At 38.8% G+C, this 20169-nt stretch overlaps 1 protein-coding gene across 3 annotated transcripts in view; it reads left to right on the top strand.

Annotated features, from left to right (window-relative positions):
* Positions 1-20169, top strand: part of col14a1 (collagen type XIV alpha 1 chain) — a 132265-nt gene that overhangs the window by 84529 nt on the left and 27567 nt on the right. For all 3 annotated transcript variants that reach the window (XM_062980055.1, XM_062980053.1, XM_062980054.1), the window contains 12 exons: positions 698-841; positions 1921-2085; positions 6523-6561; positions 7850-7988; positions 11026-11168; positions 11469-11578; positions 12067-12225; positions 16454-16531; positions 16645-16731; positions 17227-17280; positions 17745-17840; positions 19108-19161. In XM_062980055.1, the coding sequence (XP_062836125.1) occupies positions 698-841; positions 1921-2085; positions 6523-6561; positions 7850-7988; positions 11026-11168; positions 11469-11578; positions 12067-12225; positions 16454-16531; positions 16645-16731; positions 17227-17280; positions 17745-17840; positions 19108-19161 (1268 nt within the window). The remainder of the gene's footprint in view (positions 1-697; positions 842-1920; positions 2086-6522; positions 6562-7849; positions 7989-11025; positions 11169-11468; positions 11579-12066; positions 12226-16453; positions 16532-16644; positions 16732-17226; positions 17281-17744; positions 17841-19107; positions 19162-20169) is intronic.

The raw sequence follows: 20169 nt of genomic DNA, 5'->3' as shown, positions 1-20169 counted from the left end.
GTGTCCAGCTATCAGCATGGTTTCTGGCCTGAACTATAAACTATGGTTAATTTTAACTACTAGTTGTTCAAAAATGTCACTACTATATCCCATAGTTTGAAGTTGACTTGTGTAACTAAATTAACCACACATTGTTGGTTTTAATTCAGAGCAAGTTGTGACTACTGAAAAAATGATAATGACAAAAGAGAAAAAGAGGTGAATTGCTTTAGTCTGTGGTTTCTTACAACTTGCTTTAACATCCGTCATGTTTTTATATACAGGCAGCCCCTAAGTTACAAACATCCAACTTACAAATAACTCAGAGTGAGACAACAGGAAGTGAGAGAAATCTACCTCCAGGAAGGGAAATTCACTCCTGAAAGAGTTATCATGGGGAAAGCTTTGTCACCAATCCTTGTTTCTACAACAAACAGAATTTTTTTAAAAAGCCATTATCACAGGGACAGAAAGTAAGATGAAATCTTCTAAACAGGGGCACAGACAGCAAAACAAATTCCATGTGGGTGTTAATTCTTACCTATTCTATCCAAAGCTTCAAAAATATGGCTGGAGTTACACTTAAAAATATACTTGTACCGACTTGCAAAAAAATCAACTTAAGAAAAAGCCTACAGAACCTATCTTGTTTGTAACTTGCCTATATTGAGTATGGGCAGAGTAACATTTCCTCTTTTCTTTTCTGTTCTTTTTATAGGCAAGGCAATTAAACATGTGCAGCAGGTCTTATTTACCATCGATTCTGGGACCAGAAAAGGGATCCCAAAGGTTTTGGTGGTGATCACAGATGGACGATCACAGGATGATGTGAACAAAGTCTCCAGAGAGATGCAGTTAGATGGTAATTTGACACTGTCTTCAGAAATAGTCACAGTGTCCCCAATTTTCTCTTTCTTAAAATTAAGGTGTCTCAAGAGACCTTTCAGAAAAGATAAAGGGGAGGCAGAAATAGAAATGTTGTAATGAGTTTACTCATTCCAACTGTAATTTAAATAAAGAATATACTTTGGCTATATCTGAAAGATATTTGTAACTCTTTCCTTATTTTGGTCATACTCTTCTTTATCCATAGTCCATTTTATACCTTGTGTTGGTTGCTTAACACAGAACTCTTCCTGTGCAATCCTTTAAATGTTTACTCAGAAGGATATTCTTCTGTATGAAATGTAATTTGTTCCCAGAAAGACTGCATAGGATTTCCATCTTGAAAACTAAACTGAATCTTTTTCTCACAGTATCTGTGTCTTGCATCATTTTTCTTCATGTGAGAAAAAGTCCAGAATATAATGAGATTATTAGAGCTGGACTCCTTTGATCCAGATGTTTCACTATCTCCGTCAGGGACGATGAAGTAGAGTTTGGACCAGTTATTTTATTGAGCTATAAATTAAGAAACTTCAAGCCAGCATGGCTTCTGGACTCCAAAACCCTTTCTGTAGTATCCCCCATTTTAAAAATTAGTTTGTGGGTTCAACACATTGATATCACCTTTCTGGCTCACATCCAGAATTTGCAACATGGTGCTGGCACAGTGGTCAGTGCTGTTGTGTTGGCAGAGCTAGTGTTAAAATTAAGTCATACATTTGTGAAAGGAGTAAGGGAAATAAATCTGTGTGCTTCTTTGTCCATTTGACATACTACGTAGTTTCTGCTCCTAAAATAAACTTGGCTGGCCAAGAGAAGAGAAATTTAAAAAAATGTTTAAAAAGTAAGCTGACGGTGTTCATTGGACCGGGGAAGTGAATAAGATTTTCTACTGTAGTGTGCACCATAGAAAGCTGTTTTTATTTTTCCATGATAAACTGAGTCAAAATAATTACCTAGAGTAAACATTGGTATTTTGGCAAATGCATCTTTGTAATTAGGTTTTGCTGATTATTAAAAATTGATCCTCTCCACACCTTTTCTTCCCTTTCCTAGGATTCAGCATATTTGCCATTGGAGTAGCTGATGCTGACTACTCAGAACTGCTTAACATTGGCAGCAAGCCGAGTGAAAGGCATGTCTTCTTTGTGGATGACTTTGATGCCTTCAAGAAGATTGAAGACGAACTGGTCACTTTTGTCTGTGAAACAGCATCAGCAAGTTAGCAGTTCTTTATTTTATTTGGTTTTGGTTTTGGCTCAAACAGTATAACAAGACGTGTTGTCGAAGGCTTTCATGGCCAGAATCACAGGGTTGTTGTATGTCTTTCGGGCTGTGTGGCCATGTTCCAGAAGCATTCTCTCCTGACGTTTCGCCCACATCTATGGCAGGCATCCTCAGAGGTTGTGAGGTATGGATAAACTAAGTCAGGAAAGGAAAGAATATATATCTGTGTAGAGTCCAAGGTGTGGCAAGAGTTCTTTGTCACTGGGAGCCAGCATTAATGTTTCAGTTAATCACCCTAATTGGCACTGGAAATGTTTTGTCCCTTGCCTGGGGGCATCCTTTGTTCAGTCAAGTCCTCATTGTGTTGGTTCCCATCTACTGTTTTGATTTTGGAGTTTTGTAATACTGGTAGCCAGATTTTGTTCATTTTCATGGTTTCTTCCTTTCTGTTGAAGTTGTCCACATGCTTGTGGATTTCAATGGCTTCTCTGTGTAGTCTGACATGATAGTTGTTAGAATGGTCCAGCATTTTTGTGTTCTCAAATAGTATTCTGTGTCCAGGCTGGTTCATCAAATGCTCTGCTATGGCTGATTTCTCTGGTTGAATTAGTCTGCAGTGCCTTTCATGTTCTTTGACTCTTGTTTGGGCGCTGCGTTTGGTGGTCCCTATGTAGACTTGTCCACAGCTGCATGGTATCCGGTAGACTCCTGCAGAAGAGAGAGGATCCCTCTTGTCCTTCGCTGACCGTAGCATTTGTTGGATTTTCTTCGTGGGTCTGTAGATAGTTTGTAGGTTGTGCTTCTTCATCAGCTTCCCTATGCGGTCAGTAGTTCCCTTGAAAGGTGTTCTTACCATACATCAAGGGAACTACTGACCGCATAGGGAAGCTGATGAAGAAGCACAACCTACAAACTATCTACAGACCCACGAAGAAAATCCAACAAATGCTACGGTCAGCGAAGGACAAGAGGGATCCTCTCTCTTCTGCAGGAGTCTACCGGATACCATGCAGCTGTGGACAAGTCTACATAGGGACCACCAAACGCAGCGCCCAAACAAGAGTCAAAGAACATGAAAGGCACTGCAGACTAATTCAACCAGAGAAATCAGCCATAGCAGAGCATTTGATGAACCAGCCTGGACACAGAATACTATTTGAGAACACAAAAATGCTGGACCATTCTAACAACTATCATGTCAGACTACACAGAGAAGCCATTGAAATCCACAAGCATGTGGACAACTTCAACAGAAAGGAAGAAACCATGAAAATGAACAAAATCTGGCTACCAGTATTACAAAACTCCAAAATCAAAACAGTAGATGGGAACCAACACAATGAGGACTTGACTGAACAAAGGATGCCCCCAGGCAAGGGACAAAACATTTCCAGTGCCAATTAGGGTGATTAACTGAAACATTAATGCTGGCTCCCAGTGACAAAGAACTCTTGCCACACCTTGGACTCTACACAGATATATATTCTTTCCTTTCCTGACTTAGTTTATCCATACCTCACAACCTCTGAGGATGCCTGCCATAGATGTGGGCGAAACGTCAGGAGAGAATGCTTCTGGAACATGGCCACACAGCCCGAAAGACATACAACAACCCTGGTATAACAAGACAATTTTTGCAGTACAATAACACTTATCTATGTGTTTATTTGAAGGCAAGTCTCATTGCATCCAGTAATGCTTATTCTAAGGTGATGATTTACTGGTGAAAAATTGTAAAAGCTTTCTGTTTACATGATCAATCCCCTTTTTGCTTTCTCTTCAGTGCAACTGGAATTGTTTTGTAAAGAATTGTGAAACTTGCTTTGTGAGGTTATTCTTTCTATGATCATTTAAGCCCCATCTACACTGCATTATATAGTGTAGACCAGGCATGGGCAAACTTCGGCCCTCAGATGTTTTGGACTTCAACTCCTACAATTCCCAACAGCTGGTAGGCTATTAGGAATTGTGGAAGTTGAAGTCCAAAACACCTGGAGGGCCGAAGTCTGGCCATGCCTGGTGTAGACTCGTACAGTGGAGTTTAACCTTCATTGAACCATATTGCATAAGCCTGCACTGACCATTGAACTGTATTATATGAGTTCCAAACTGCATTATATGGCAGTGTAGATGGGACATTAAAGTCAAATCAGTGGGGCAGAAAATTCTTCTGACTACATTTCACATCTACTTTAATGTCAATGTAGTGCCTCTTTTTTGTAAATTTCAGGAAATAGAATTAAAATTACATCCTACATAGATGTTAATATGCTGCTATATGGACCAGCAGAGCCTTTCCTTCCTTCTGGCCAAGACCTTTTTCTATAATATTTACTTAGTAAATCCTACTTGGCAAAGGCCCACAGCAACATTAATTAAATTTCCTTTTTTAATATACTGCCAGATTTAGTATTTCTTCTTCATTAGCAATGAATAGCCATCTGTTCCCCATAAAGCAGGGACAGGAATACACATTCCATGGGTCTCACGGGGTCCCCAAAGCACCCCTTTAAAATTATGCCACCAAAAATTTGGTGACAAATTAAACCAGTGAATTTGGGCTTCAATTCACTAAAAACCATAGTGAATAGGACGTCCAAAATAGGACGTTTGGGAAACATAGGACACAGATTTCTTTCTTGTTTTATGGCCTTCCCCACTTTGCCACTACACCAAACTTTTATGGTACAACTTGCCATAAAAATCCAATGATGTAGCAGCAGCAGCAAGTAGAGTTGCCTAGCACTGCTCAAGAAAGAGAATTAAATAGTTTTTTTTCTGACATTATTTTTTCTTTTTATCAGATATGATGAAATAGTTCAATTTTGCTTTAGAAGAAAAAGAATAATGGAAAAAGTAGACTGCATTCCTTTCTATCCCATGGGGAAGATAACAAATTGAAGTGCTAGGATATCATAAATCCCCAGTTATTAGTATAAATGGGTTGATCCTATAAATGGGAAGCTTTTGGTTACAGGCACAGTAGTTTTGCAAAATGTTATCAGTGCTTTGTTTACTGATTAATCATGTTTCATTGTTTACTGATTAATCATATCTCATGCCCTTGCCAAAGTCATAATCCTTCAAGGGGGGGAAATCAAGAAACAATACACAGAAGACATTGGGATGCAGTGATTTGCCAATGATGTCATGATGCTTTCTCATAAACAAGTTAGTAAAGAAAGGATGGCAGCTGGAACAAAATTGTTTCACTTTCAATTTCCTATACCCTACTGATCAAAACATCATCTATACAGAAATTAGTTGTATCTTATAATAATAATAATAATAATTATTATTATTATTATTATTATTTTATTTTTATACCCCGCCCCCTCTCCCTGAAGGGACTCGGGGCGGCTTACATGGGGCCAAGCCCGAACAGAACAATAAAAACAGAACAATAAAACCAATAAAACCAATAATCAGACAATAAAAGCAAGTCATAAAAACCACATACAAGATAAAATGTTAAAATCATGGATTAGGTTCAAAGAATCTAGGCCAAAGTGCTAAAAGTGCAAATAAATCATGTCCTCAAGGGAAGGAGGTTACTCAGCTATGGTGGCTATAAAGTGCCACTATAATACTGGGGAAGGTATTCACTGTAATGGACAACAGGTCGATCATACAGAGATCAGTCACCAAAAGCCTCCCGGAAGAGCCAAGTCTTCAGGCTCGTCCAAAAGGAGGGGAGGGTAGGGGCCTGCCTAATCTCCCCGGGGAGCGAGTTCCAGAGCCGGGGGACCACGATGGAGAAGGCCCTCTCTCTCGTCCCCACCAGCCGTGATTGTGAAGGTGGTGGGAGCGAGAGGAGGGCCTCCCCCGACGAGCGAAGAGGTTGTGCAGGTTCATAGGGGGAAATGCGGTCTCGAAGGTAGGTGGGTCCCAAACCGTTTAGGGCTTTGTAGGTGATAACTTGCACCTTGAATTGGGCCCGGAAAATAAACGGCAGCCAATGGAGCTCCTTAAACAGTGGCGTATCTTCAACTTGTGATTATTTATATGTGTCACTGTATGGATCCTGATTTGTTTCTCTCTGTATAAGTCTAGTGGCTATTACAGAGGAGTCCAGAGTAATTAACATTTCAGTCCTGGTGTTTCTCAAATCCTAGAATATGAGGGGGAAATTGGAAACTCAAATTAAGCATAATCATGATAGCTCTAGTAGAGAATCAATATCCCTGAAACTATTCTGATAGTTACTGTTTTAATGGTCAATATTTTAGCTCAGTAGGATGATTATGATGATATTTGTTTTAATTGCAAATAACTTTTCAAACACTTTTTTTTTGCATTACTAGTACCAAATTGATTATCAAAGCCCTGATACTGATCTAGAGTTACTTTAAGGTGTGAAAAATATAGTAAATCAAAATATTTCTTCTCCTTTGAGTTCAAATATCTATTGTCTTTTTTCTCCCATTATAGCTTGTCCATTGGTTTATAAAGATGGCAACAGCCTAGCAGGTATAGTTTCATATATTATTATTAAAGGTTAATGCATTCCATATAGAAATGCTTACTGTTGCATTTGGTCACTTTTAGAAAGAACAAGGTTCCCTTTGATCTGCTGCTCTTTAACCCAATTGGAACAATGAATAGAGCCCAAAGTATAGACAATTCCACTGGTGCTGAGAGGAGCGGCTCATCCAAGTGTCTAATGAAGCATGCCGTGTATAGCATATAACAAATGGCCTGTCCATTCCCAATCAGTCCTGAATTGTCGGGGCAAGATGCAGGGAGAAGCAGGATGGTGATTAGTAGCCAGTCTAGAAGTCATATCAGCAAGTCAGATGCCCGTCTTCCTGAGCCAGTCTGGAGCAAACAGAATAGATCAAAGCAGAGTTAGTCCACGATCAAGATAAAACAGAGGTGTGAGATAGTACCACCAAGCACCCAGCTAAGGCACTCGTAAGCAATAAAATCAAGAGAGAACAGCTGGGATATATCCAGTTCTTCCTGGGCCACAGGTCAACATCTCATACTTAATCGGTGCAGGGCTTGGTGTTTCTTCCTCTGTCATTTAAGGAACGATGGGTGCATGTCGCCTTCATTGCCTGAAGCTTTTGCCAGCTTCTGCTATGGATCAGGATTCACAGTCCCCACTTCTCCAGACTGAGAGAGAGTCCCACAATCAAAAGTTGCAGATGCTTTTCAGGAAGTGGGTTTTGACAGCTGAGTTCCTTCACATAATGGTCTATATCCCAGTTGTGATGACAGGTAGCACATCAAATTGAATGGGATCCCTGAAACACTGATCAGTGATGAAACAACAGAGAGGTTCCCCTTTGTATTGTTCTCTCTTTCCCAGTTAGGGCAATGAGAACCAAATACAGCAGACTCAACAGGAATGACTGGCTCTCCAAAGTATCACTTGAATGCTGTGCCTTGCAGTCCCAATCAAGATGGCAAACAACAAGTTATGCCTTAAAACTTTGGATAACCATTGCCAACTATACGACTATTCTAAATCTACCAATGACATAAGTTAGGTTCATACATTCAACTCTGTTTCACCTGCCAAATATTTTCCTTTCTTAGCCTCTTTCAGTTACCATTGAAACACTTGATAGTTGTCCAAGAACCATCAGTTTGCTTTATATTCTGTCGGTTCTCTGATATGAAGGTTCCCTGGAGATGTGTCAATGCTATTAAATTTAACAGTGATATAAATCTCCATTCTGTAGCTCATTTTCACTCCCTGGCTAGATTAACAGGCAGAACTGACATGCATTATGCTTTTTGTGGTTTCCAGGATTTAAAATGATGGAGATGTTTGGTTTGGTTGAAAAGGAGTTTGCAAGCGTGGAAGGAGTTTCTATGGAGCCTGGGACATTTAATGCCTACTCCTGTTACAGACTGCATAAAGATGCCTTGGTTTCACAGCCAACCAAGTATGTAATTTTTATATATTCTTATAACAGATTACACTTCTTGCAGTCAGCCATGAAAGAAATTTACTGGAAACTAAAATGTGCTAACATTTAAAAAATATCTGCACATAGAAGATGATAGATGGATAGATGAATACACAGACAGGCAGATAGCTTCAGTCTTAGCTCTGTCATTTGTCAATAGTCTGGAGAAACAATTCAACTAAAATTGAGATTCAGGGTATAATGTAAGGACAACATATTGCCAAATACATACCTGCATATATTTGCCACCACAAGAGAGGGCAACTGTTGAGTTTCTACCTCGATTGGTTTATTTATTTATTATTTATTTATTTACAGTATTTATATTCCGCCCTTCTCACCCCGAAGGGGACTCAGGGCAGATTACAATGAACACATATATGGCAAACATTCAATGCCAACAGACAAACAACATTCAGTTTTAGACAGACACAGAGGCATTTTAACGTCTTTCCAGCTTCACGATTCCGGCCACAGGGGGAGCTGTTGCTTCACCGTCCATTGGTGGCTGTTCTTCCTCATTCTTTTCCTCGTGAGCAGTTTTATGGTGTTGTAGATTAGTTAAATTAGCCTCCCGCATAAAGCGTACCTAAATTTTCTCTACTTGACAGATGCAACTGTCTTTCGGGGCTGCTAGGTCAACAGCAAGCCGGGGCTATTTTTTTTTTTTATGGTCGGAGGCTTAACCCGGCCCGGGCTTCGAACTCATGACCTCTCGGTCAGTAGTGATTTATAGCAGCTGGTTACTAGCCAGCTGCGCCACAGCCCAGCCCGGCTTTCTGTGAGTGGCATTTAATAGTAAACACTGAGAAACGTAACAGGTTTCAAAGTATTTCTTTCTGAGAAAAGTTTGTTTCATTGATTAAAAGGGGAAAGAGGGGAGTTGGATGTAAGCCAAGTGGAGCAATCTCTTTAAGTGCTCCTTGGGGAAAGAAAGGGATAGAGAAACAAGACCTCCAAACAAGACCTGCAAGTTTCCCATGGGTATGACTTCCCTTCTACAGAGATTTCTTACCCTCCTGTAAAACACCTTGGAAGAAAGAACTGATAGACGAGAGTGTTTGGAAGGCCATTCAGTGGCCTTAGTCTTATCTAGAAGAACCTGACTGATTCATTGGCTACCGTCCAGATAAAAATATTCAATTTAGAACTATGGAGACTAGCTGTTTGAGTTCTTTCACACATGATATTTCACACAAAAGAAATGTCACAAAGTATATGCAAGAGTTCAGAAAGTGCGTTCTCCTCTTATCCTGTATTGTGAATTCTCTGGCCGATATAGAACTAAAACCTGGCTGCTGCAACCATATGTAGCAGCCCATGACCCTTTCAACTTGCTCTTTTCCCGTTGGATTTGACAAAGTGCCACAAGAAAGTCAATCCTTCTGGTTGGAGGCCCAGGTGATGTACAGATGAAAGATTGAGGCCAAAACCGAAAATGAGCCACCTTCACTTTTCTTTGCCATTCAGGAAATTATAGTATAACTGCAGAGAGTCCTGCTTATGTTCTCAGGGTTTCTAGTTTTAACAGCTTCTGAACAGAATCCAATAAGAGGCCACCATTTTTGGTTTGCAGAAGCAGAGGTCATCTACAAAATGTGGGATTGAGAGTCTCCTTTTTAAAGAATCCCTCTAGTCATGATATTCCAAAATAAGTCAATCATTCATTTAGCAAGAAAAAAAGTTTAACCATCCTCCAGAAGTGCTGTTTTTAGAGAAGATTATACTGTAGTATCTAGCATTAATATTATTTTTTAAGCTGAGATTTAACTTGTTTCCTTCCAAACCGTTATTGTAGGAATCTTTCCTATATTCTAGACTGCCTGTGCTGCATCTGGAATGTTACCAGGATTAATCTTTACCTTGGCCAGACCTATGCTTTAAAATAATCATTAAATTTATTTATCATATATCCCAATCTGGCATGAAGGTTGAGCACTAAAAACACAAGAGAACTGCAGATTGTGTTTCAGAAAAAGTGGGATTGGGAGAAAGATTTTGCTTGAAAAGGGAGCTCAATGTTCACAGGGAAAAGCTAATTCAACCCATATGTGAGTTTTTCAAATTGTTGTAATTATCAGATGCAAGGCAGAAGAAGAGGGAAGAATATAGTTCATAACGTGGCAGTAGGCACTAGGAAAAGCAGAAAGTTATTGTCTTTAGCTCTTGCCATTTTGTTGTCCCAAATGAAGCATGTATAGTTGAAATAAATTAGATCGATAATACGTTGTCATTATTGCAATAGACATTTATTTCCCTCCTAACTAGACAGAATTCCCTCTAGTTATATGAAGACATTCTCCTGGCTAGAAGAGCCTTAATGCCTAATTCAATGAATAGTATTTTAAAGTGGAGGCATTTTTAAAAAACCAATTGGTTATGGAGTGCTAGAGAAAACTGCTATAGGGAAAAGCTGTAGTAATGGTCAGGAAGTATTCATTTGAGTACAGTTGGCTTTCCATATTGGCAGGTTTCACTTCTGTGGTTTTGATTAATCGCAGATTTGGTGAATATGGTCCCTTAAGAAATATCTAGTACTCAATAATTCTGCTAGAGAACCTAAAACTTTTTTGGAAATAGCATCTCTCAAGGAATCTCTAGGTTCTACAGCACAAGTCTACAGTCAATTGTCAATGTCCATTGGAGGTTGACAACAGTGTCCTACTAGAGAACCAGTTGCTGTAATATGGTAATGTGTTATTGGGCTCATTAAAAGTGCATAAAAATCTTGGTGCTAGATTTTAAAAAACTGCAGGTGGGGAAATGATGCTGCTGTGTTATCTTAACAGTACACAATGAAGTGTATGTATTTTAGCACTCAATTTTGATTCATCAGGAACCACAATGACTCAGAGGTTACCAAGAAGAAGACAAGCCATAAATTCAGAACCAAAAAGTCTCCTTCAGAATCTCAAAGCTGAAGACTGCAGTCAGTTGTTGCTGGATAGTAGCCCACAGGGACATATTGATTGTGATTATATTAGTTTCTGATATTTTCTTTGCCTTCTTTCAGATACTTACACCCTGAGGGGCTTCCTTCAGATTACACCATTACTTTTCTTTTCCGCATACTCCCTGAAACACCCGAGGAACCATTTGCTCTCTGGGAAATTTTAAACAAGGATTACGAGCCTCTAGTTGGAGTTATTTTGGACAGTATGTATTTTATGACTTTTTGAGGCTTCATGATTGATGTATCTGATCCATATTCTGCCTTTTCATTCTCATGATCAAGGAGACTAATGAAAATATCACTACAATTCTTCTTTGCCTGTCCCAAAGAGATGTGAAACTTTTCTCCCATATAGCATTTCATAAGATTTTATTTTGATCTATTTATATATAATGTTTTATATTTGTAAGACATGTTTTTCAATCCAGAGTATATAGGTAATGTAAAGCCTTTTTTAAACACAACAGTCCTCTCAGAAATGTGTTCTCTTTCTTGATGTACAGATGGTGGCAAAACCCTGACTTTCTTCAATTATGACTACAAAGGTGAATTCCAGACAGTAACCTTTGAAGGACCTGATATAAAGAAAATCTTTTATGGAAGTTTCCATAAGGTGAGAGTTACAAAAACATTCTGAAAAGTAGATGTGATGGTGCAGAAAGAAATACATTGTTTAAGCATTTTACACAGAAGGGAATAATTCTAAGATATGTCATTTTGTACATATAGGCATATGGGGGGGGGGGGGGCTTCAAAATATTCCTGGTATCAAGCATTAAAAATCAGTGATGCTCAACCTGTACAAAAATTATTACATTTGCATTTTCACTCAGTTCATTAGTTTATTTCCCCTTACTCTTCTTCTAACTTTTACACACACACACACACACACACACACACACACACAAATTCAAACACAGAAGATTATATTCACATTTACATCTAAACATTTCAACCAACCATCTTTCATTACAGACATTTGGAAAAAATGTAAACAAGCGTGTCGGTAATAAAAATGATTTCTAGGACAATAACAGCTGCTATGTGTGTGCCTTCTTGGTGTCCTTTTTGTGTAGTAAAAGTATTATGGTCTTTCCCCAGTTGCATGTTGTCATAAGCAAAACAACTGCTAAAGTGGTGATCGACTGCAAACAAGTGAGTGAGAAAATGATCAACGCAGCCGGCAACATAACTTCTGATGGGATAGAAGTACTAGGGAGAATGGTTCGATCGAGGGGACCAAGGGACAACTCTGTACCAGTAAGTGAAACACTTAAGATAAAAAGATATTTATTGAGGTTGCCATATAAATAGGAGGACAGATCTAATGTCCCATGTATTACAAGAAAGCGATTGCCTATTTAGATCCAGGATTGACAGTCTGGTGAATGTTACTTTTTGGAAACCAAAACAGAAACATTGCATTTTGGTTTGCTCAAAAGTAAGGGACTTTTTTTTCCAGTTATGACCCATTATGGTATAGTGGCTTAGGCTATTCATTTGGCACTTGGGGAATGCAAATTTCCTTCAAGAACAGAGTCTTTACATTCTGGGCTGATTTGATCATCATATACAGATAAATGAAGGGATGTCGTGGCTTAATTTCATAGTTGGATCGTCTACACAAGTCTTTTGAGGTCCCGTGAACAAACGGGCTCCCTTAAATCTAATGGAACAAAGGCTCAGTGGGAAATGTAAAATCTCAATCTCTTTTGTTCTGTCCAGAACATATATCTCCACCAAAAGTTATGTTCCTTTGGACAAAGAAGGAGTGCTTTCAGGCCTCAGGCTTCAACATGTCAATGACTATATCAAGACAATTGAACAGAGCCACCCTTGTGACCACATTCCAACTGGGAAAGACAAAGGCCAACTTTTAAAAGGTTGTAGTTAAAGAGCTCTTTTGTCAGAAGAAAAAGAAAGGAATTGTGGCTTTTGTTGGGAAAGTCAGAACAGTATGAATGACGAGTGATCTAGTGAACTTTTACACCCACGGGAAATATTTGGTTGCTGTAAGTGAATTGGTTGGTGTTTATGTAAGACAGCAAGCATGTGTTTCAAGATATAGCTCCTTCGTTCAATAAAGAAGTCTTGTAGTGTATCTGTGCTATACAGTTATTGCAACTGAATACCAACGTATCAATTCTGGCTCCATTTTATGGAGTCCTAGGATTTGTAGTCTAGTAAAGTATCATAATTCTCTCCTGGAGAGGTCTGTAGTTCAAAGGAAAGGAACTGAAATCCCTAGCAGAGCATATTAAGTACATGCCACGCTACAAAGCCATAGGTAGGAACTAACAAGTTAAAATGAATGAAGATATCAGTTAAGATGGAAATTTTCTAACTTTTAAAAAACTAGTTAAATTTAAATTTAAATGAGAGAAAGCGTGGCAGAGCTAACAAAGCTGATTCCTTACACGAAAGCCAGTTATCGTGGATTTTTACAATATTGCTTCTTGCTTTTGTTAGTGCCTCTCCTGTTAGGTAGTCCTAACTGTGTAGAATAGTCCAACTGAATCTATTGTTGAATGGTGAGTCATTGTGTAGGTAATTTCCATTTTTGAAAGGTGTATATTCTCCACCTGGGATCTCCCAGACTCAACCGTGATCCTTCTGACCATTTGAATTATATTTTCATTCACTTTTCATGTGTGCAAATTGCAGTGTTGGTGCAAACATCTTCTGATAGCTCAGCTTTCCTTATTTATACTCTCCAAAAAGGCATGGCTGTATGCCCAAAGATATGTGTGCAAGTTGTGTGCCTTCAAATCACTTTCAACTTATGGCTACTCTTGCAAGATTTATTCAGAAAGGATTTGCTTTTGCTTTCATCTAAGGATGACACTTTATGACTTGCTCCAGGTCACCCAGTCTGTTTTCATGGCTGAGTGAGGATTCAAACTCTGCTACCAAGAATTGTAGTCCAGTACTCAAACCACTAAACCGTGCTGACTTATTGTATTGAAACAGAACTTTATTTTCTCTCCTTCATTGAAATGAATGCATCTGCTCACATATGCAGAAGCTGTGTCTGCAATTTTTTTTTAGTGAAAATGGGTATCTAAGCTAGGACATTGTCTGCATATAATTCAAGATTATTATAGTGTTCTCCTCCTCAAAAATTGAAATTTTGCACATGGGTTTTATTGATGTCTTATCCAGTCATGTGAAGATTTGTGTGGATTTATCTACTTCTCAGTCATGGTCTCACAAAGCCAAAAGTAAATGTCCCTCAGTAACTGTTTCAAACACAAAGAAATCTTTGTTAAGCAGCCCAGCTGGAATTAGGAGGAGCAGCCATACCATGTCTTGACATCAACAGAATGTCTGATTTGGCAAATTTCAACATAAATGTAATAAAATAGTGCAAAGAACTGTCATTAGACAATTCCATGGAAGTGATGGATTCTTGGAACAACTAACTACTATTATCATGTAAACAGAAAAAAATAGCAGATCTCATTTATTGTATCTACAGAGATAATTTTTCAGATAGAAATATTAATGGGAGATATATACAGGCAGTCACTGAGTTACAAATATCCATCTTACAAATGGTTCACAATTAAGAACGGGAGTGAGACAATAGGAAGTGAGAGAAATCTACCACTAGGAAGGAAAATTCACTCCCGGAAGAGGAAGGAACTGGCAAAACCATTACTGAGTATCAATAAAACCTGTGGAATTATTGAGATTGCTGTAATGACTGACCTGAAAGCACACACACATACTTCCAGAGCTTGAGGGAAAAGTTAGAATCCAAACTGAAACACCACACAATAATTATGACAACACCTTGGCCACAATACCCTCAGTGCAGTTCAGTAGGAATGAACTGTCTGCTTTAGTAGAGAGAGAGAAATAAACTATCGGTTTAGCTGTATTTCATGCTGATTTATAGCAAAACTATCCAAGAGCCAGTTACTAGAAAACAATATCTAAATGTCTAATCTGCCTAACTTGTGCTGCATTCTGACTATAACAGTTACTCCAGGAAATCTCTTAGTAAAAAACATGGTCTTTGTTTTACTGAATGTGATAGCAACTTTTTTACAGTGATCTATAAATGCACTCAATGTTTGCTTTAGGGGCCTCCAAAAGGGTGGAGCATGGGTAACGGTACAGCTTAATGCTCTTATAAAGAGAAACATCAATGGTCACAGCCTAGATCTCCAGAGAAGCACTCAGTAATTCAAGACACAGCCTTCCAGAAATCAAAACTACCTCATTCCCTCTCTCTAGTCCATTTCCATTTGTTTCAAAGTGTAGTTTCTTTTTTCTTTTTATTTGTTTTCACAGAAAGGCTGTGCCCAGTTTGTTGGGCAGCCTTTGTTCCTGGTAGTGGGGAAGAAAGGACTGGGAAAACATGGTGACTTCCAGGTCCTTCCTGGGAGCCACCTTTGTGACTGGCAGGAGCCATCCCACTCTAACACCCGACCAGTTGGAGACAACGGCATCCTGGCAGAAGTTGGGAGCTGATTGGCTTCTCTGGCTGGCTGACCAGTGCATATAAGGTGCACTAAGTGCAAGGGCTGACTAGTTGCTCCTGGCCTTCCACTCACTTTCCTCTTATGTACATGTTGCATTTTGTCACAACTTTGAGTTGGGAGCTGTCAACATTAGTCTTAGATCTGGGATAAAGAGGGCAGTGCATATCAGAGTGGCTTTGCTAGGCACACGCAGCAGAACTCGCTGACGAAGAAGCTCTGGATAAATAACAACGCTGCAGTCTTCGGTTATCTATCAAAATGTTTACTTACAAACGGAAATCTACAAGACGATACACAGCTCTCATGCAGGCACACACGGGAAGGGGCAGAGAGAAAAGATAGGAAGTAGAGGGCTATTTATCTCATCCTCTGCTGTCTGATGCAATCCAAGTTTAACCCTTTACACACTTGCATAGTAAGCAGCACACAGTGTATGATGCAATCTCCAACATACATTGCACGACCATGACTCAATTACATTTAAACAACTCTATATACAATCATTCCCACTTCAACAGTGCAGGGGGATACTGGTGAATACGGGGGAACCCTGGTTGGAGTGTGGCCAGGAGAGGCCCCATCCGGGGGGCGGGGGTGGACACATATCTGTATTGTAGCTAAATAGACTAGTGGCCTTTTTTATTACCTAAACATGGTGGTGTTGTTTTTTTGTGTGTACATATGCAAGCAGGCCTGACATCCCCACATACACAGGAAACAGGCATACCAAGATAACACCATACTTAGCTAGAGAGAGAGAGAATAAGCACTATCTAAGGTACATGTTTTCTACCCATATGAGATAAACAAAAGATGTGCTTGGAAGCGTGGACACTGATCTCTTAAGGACTTCTTCCAGTGCAATAAACCCTCCTTTCTGAAAACCAGTCAATGAACCAGCATGCGAAGGAAAACCCACAACAATTTGTAATGACATTCCTTCACTGATTTTCTGAGTAGTAATTGCATTTTTGTTTATGTCTCTAATTTTCAAATAGTTCCAGCTGCAGATGTTTGATATTGTTTGTACCACTTCATGGGCCAATAGAGATAAATGCTGTGAACTTCCCGCTTTGGTAAGACTTCTCTTTAAAACTTTTATGACTTGACTTGGGAATAAGGAGATATCACCCCAATTTGGTTAAGTTGGAATATATCAATAACATGGGTTATTGTTTTTCCCCACTAGAGGGATGAAGAAAGCTGCCCAGCCCTTCCTCATGCTTGCTCATGTTCTGAAGTCAGCAAAGGACCTCAGGGCCCACCTGGACTACCAGTAAGATTTTTCACATGTTTGATCTTCCAGTATCCCATTTTATGCATCATTGACAGTTCTGCAGTCATTCAGTCTTGTTAAAATGAAAAAAGAGCTTATTTGTATTATGTGAGCAAGAGGTGGTCAATATATATGCTCAGTCATGATACCATTGTTGTTACTAAAAAGATTTACTGTCATAACTACTGAACTGGAGTATTAAATACATGCCAGCCCACATGGCTGATGTATAAGTGTGCATAGAAGTGCAGTATATGTGCATGCATGAAGTGGATCAGCCATCTGCAAGCCTCAACCTAATGATAAAATTGAACTGTATCTTGTTGAAGGTAATCTGGAATTGTTAGGATTTGAATGGTAGGTGTTGGAATGGAATACATATTCTGAAAGAGGTCATGACTACTTGGCTAAAACAATTCAAAAGTTGAAAATACTTTACAAAATTACGCTGCAAGTCCCATTTCTTTTCTTTCTAACACTAAATGTGTTTTGTAGGGTGGTCCAGGCCTCCGTGGTCCAAAGGGTGCCCGTGGTGATCATGGTCCAAAGGTAAATTGTCATGCTGCTGCTTCAATTTATGACTATTATATATAAAGCCAAATAGATAAAATCCTGCTCCATGGCAGTTTCCTCTCCTGATTAGATTTGTGCTTATGTTGATTTACTTGCCTTTTCTCAGTTAGTTGATATTGTCAGTCAAATGTTTTTTATTATGGGAGTGACAGGAAAAGTTACAAAAAATGTAGAGATGTCTCTAGAAGGGTACAACTCATAGCTTCTTAGAATTGGGGCATCATTGCATTTGGAAGTGAATTCTCATACCTTTTTATTCAAAATTCATCCTTGTTAGTTATATTTTGGAAGTATATTTTGCAAAGAAGACTCGTTTGTGCAATTCCACTGTCCATGTGAAATCGTATCTTCATCTGACATTTCCTATGGTTTGGGTCTGTAGATAGTTGATCATCATTATCAGCTATTCCTTTACTACAGAGTGATCTTTTTGGTTCTAGGGACCAGATGGACCTCGTGGTGAACTTGGAAATCCTGGTCCTCAAGGGCCACCTGGGCCACAAGGACCAAGTGGTCTCTCCATTCAAGGACCTCCGGTATTATTATGTTGTTACTATTATTTACATATTTATTTTGGACAAATAGTGATAAGGTACTATTGCACTTGTATTCTGTTTTGGGGTTTTCCATGGCTTCTAGAAGTCCTATCTAGATGTAAAAAATCAAGGATGTGGACCAAAAAAAGTATTTTATCTGTTCCAGTTTTTAAAAAAGCAGATTCATGTTTAGCACCTTTTGATGCAAGCATCTTGCTAAGTCTTTCCATTTGATTAGTGGTGAAGGGATGCTCCCTTAGTGTAATACATTATCTGTATCTATAAAAATGAAGACATGTACTGTGGCTCCATTTTAAAACATTTTCCTTTTTGCAGGGAAGGTTTGGAGGAGAAATGTAATCATGGTTGCACTTACAGAAATGCTCATGACTAGGAAACGGATCAGACAATTTTCCTAATAAAATGGAGCTTTGTTATTATTCCATTTGGGTTATATTTTTTCCCTCAGACTATCCCAATAAACACGAGAAGATGGTATACAGAGGAGGTGGACTTCTCTGCATCCTTGTTCCCATCTATAGTTATTGAACCTCTGCATAGGGTCTGATGAAATGTCAGTGGCACAATACAATGTTTTTTAAATAGTTGGAGTCTCTCAGTCCTCTTTTCCCTGCAGAAAATTTGAAAATAGTCATCTTAGTAGGTTATCATCAAGATGCTTTCATTCTATCTTCCATTTCTTCCCCCCCCCCCCCCCCCAAGATATTACCGCTTAAATCATGGTAGTTATTCCCACTTAGAGTAGATCCATTAACTAAATGGTGAGTTAACATGTAGCTAAATACAACTGATTTAGTGGGTCTGCTCTAGTTGGGATTAACAACATTATTCAGGAGTATGTTTACTACTGTGCCAGAATTCCAGTAGTTGTTAAGTTTTAAAAATACATTGTCTTCTTGTAGATAAGATGTTGTTGTTGTTATCATTGTTGTTGTTGTTCACATCTCCCTGTGGTTTGAGGTAAGGAACAGCAAAAAAATTCAACACATTATCCAAATTAAAATAATATATAAAACCAAATGCATACTAAAATACTCCACACATGAAATCCATTGAATTAAAACACTGATTCTTAAATAAAAAAATAATTGTTTTTTATTTGTTTCAAACAGCAGGTGTAACATTAAACTAAACTAAATGAAGCCTAATCTTAACTAAAGTTAAATCCATTGAGTTCACTGAGAAAATTAAGAACATTGTGCTCAACTACCTAATAAGTTTTCCTCTGTGATCCTTTAACTATCAGGGAACGACTGGTGAAAAAGGAGAAAAAGGAGACGATGGCCGTCCTGGCATTCAGGTAACTGCTGTGGTGATCCAGCACACTGAACAGAAATATTTTTAAAATGAAATCCCTGTATTTCATATTTTGAAACAGAATTCATGATTCATCTTCATGAAGAAAGAATGCAAGTCCAAGGAAAATAAATAATCCAAGCCTAAACAATTAATTGCTTATTTGTTGCAATTATAAGACAGCTTTCACAGAGACCAGGAAGGAGTAAAGTAGCGGATTTCCTGCTTCATCCTAAACCCTACTAGTTTTTATTAATTGGAGTAAAATGTATGCTTGAATCTATGAATGTTCGTGTTGTTGTGCATGTAATTAACTAAGTAAGTGTATCATCTTATATTGGACTTTTCAGCCTAAGAGGTCTTTATATTTTAAATCCTCTACACTGGTATCAATTGGGGGATCTAGTTATTCTTTCTCCTTTTAAGAGCAGCTGATCTGAGCCCTACTAAGGTGAATGAAGTAGCTTTGGTCACGGCAGTTCCAAGGTGGCTCTGATCTATCCCACTTTTCTCCAAAATAGAGGCTCACTTGATAATGATTACATGGTAATGATGAAGGTTTTGAAATACGCACAAAGTAGAAGAACTACCCCTTAAGGGATAGTTACTTTATTTCTTCCATTCTAAGACATACTTTCCCCACATCTAAACGTCTCTAAAACCGAGGTGCATTTTAGAATCACAGGGGCGTATGTATTTATGTATGTGTGTTAGCATGATGGTTAACTTACAGGGTGGTTGGATTTATGGGTCAGAGCAGGATACAAGGCATGATGGCCACATATGGCTATGGCAAGATCCAATATCCTCCTGGCCATCTCTTTGGGGCCAGGAGAAATTATGACTGGTCAGTGGGATGGGGGTTTCCCTCCAGTTGGGTAGCTGATGATATCTAGGCTGGGATCATTTGTTCTGAGCTTCATTCCTCCACCCTCCCTTTGTTAGGGATTTGTGTGTTTATTATATACCTATCATAACTTTATGGGATGGTTGGCATGGGTGATAAGTGGTC

Source organism: Anolis carolinensis, chromosome 4 (genome assembly GCF_035594765.1).
Source record: "Anolis carolinensis isolate JA03-04 chromosome 4, rAnoCar3.1.pri, whole genome shotgun sequence".
NCBI lineage: Eukaryota > Metazoa > Chordata > Lepidosauria > Squamata > Dactyloidae > Anolis > Anolis carolinensis.
Note: the sequence above shows the minus strand (reverse complement) of the source record. Positions and strands in the feature narration are given on the sequence as shown.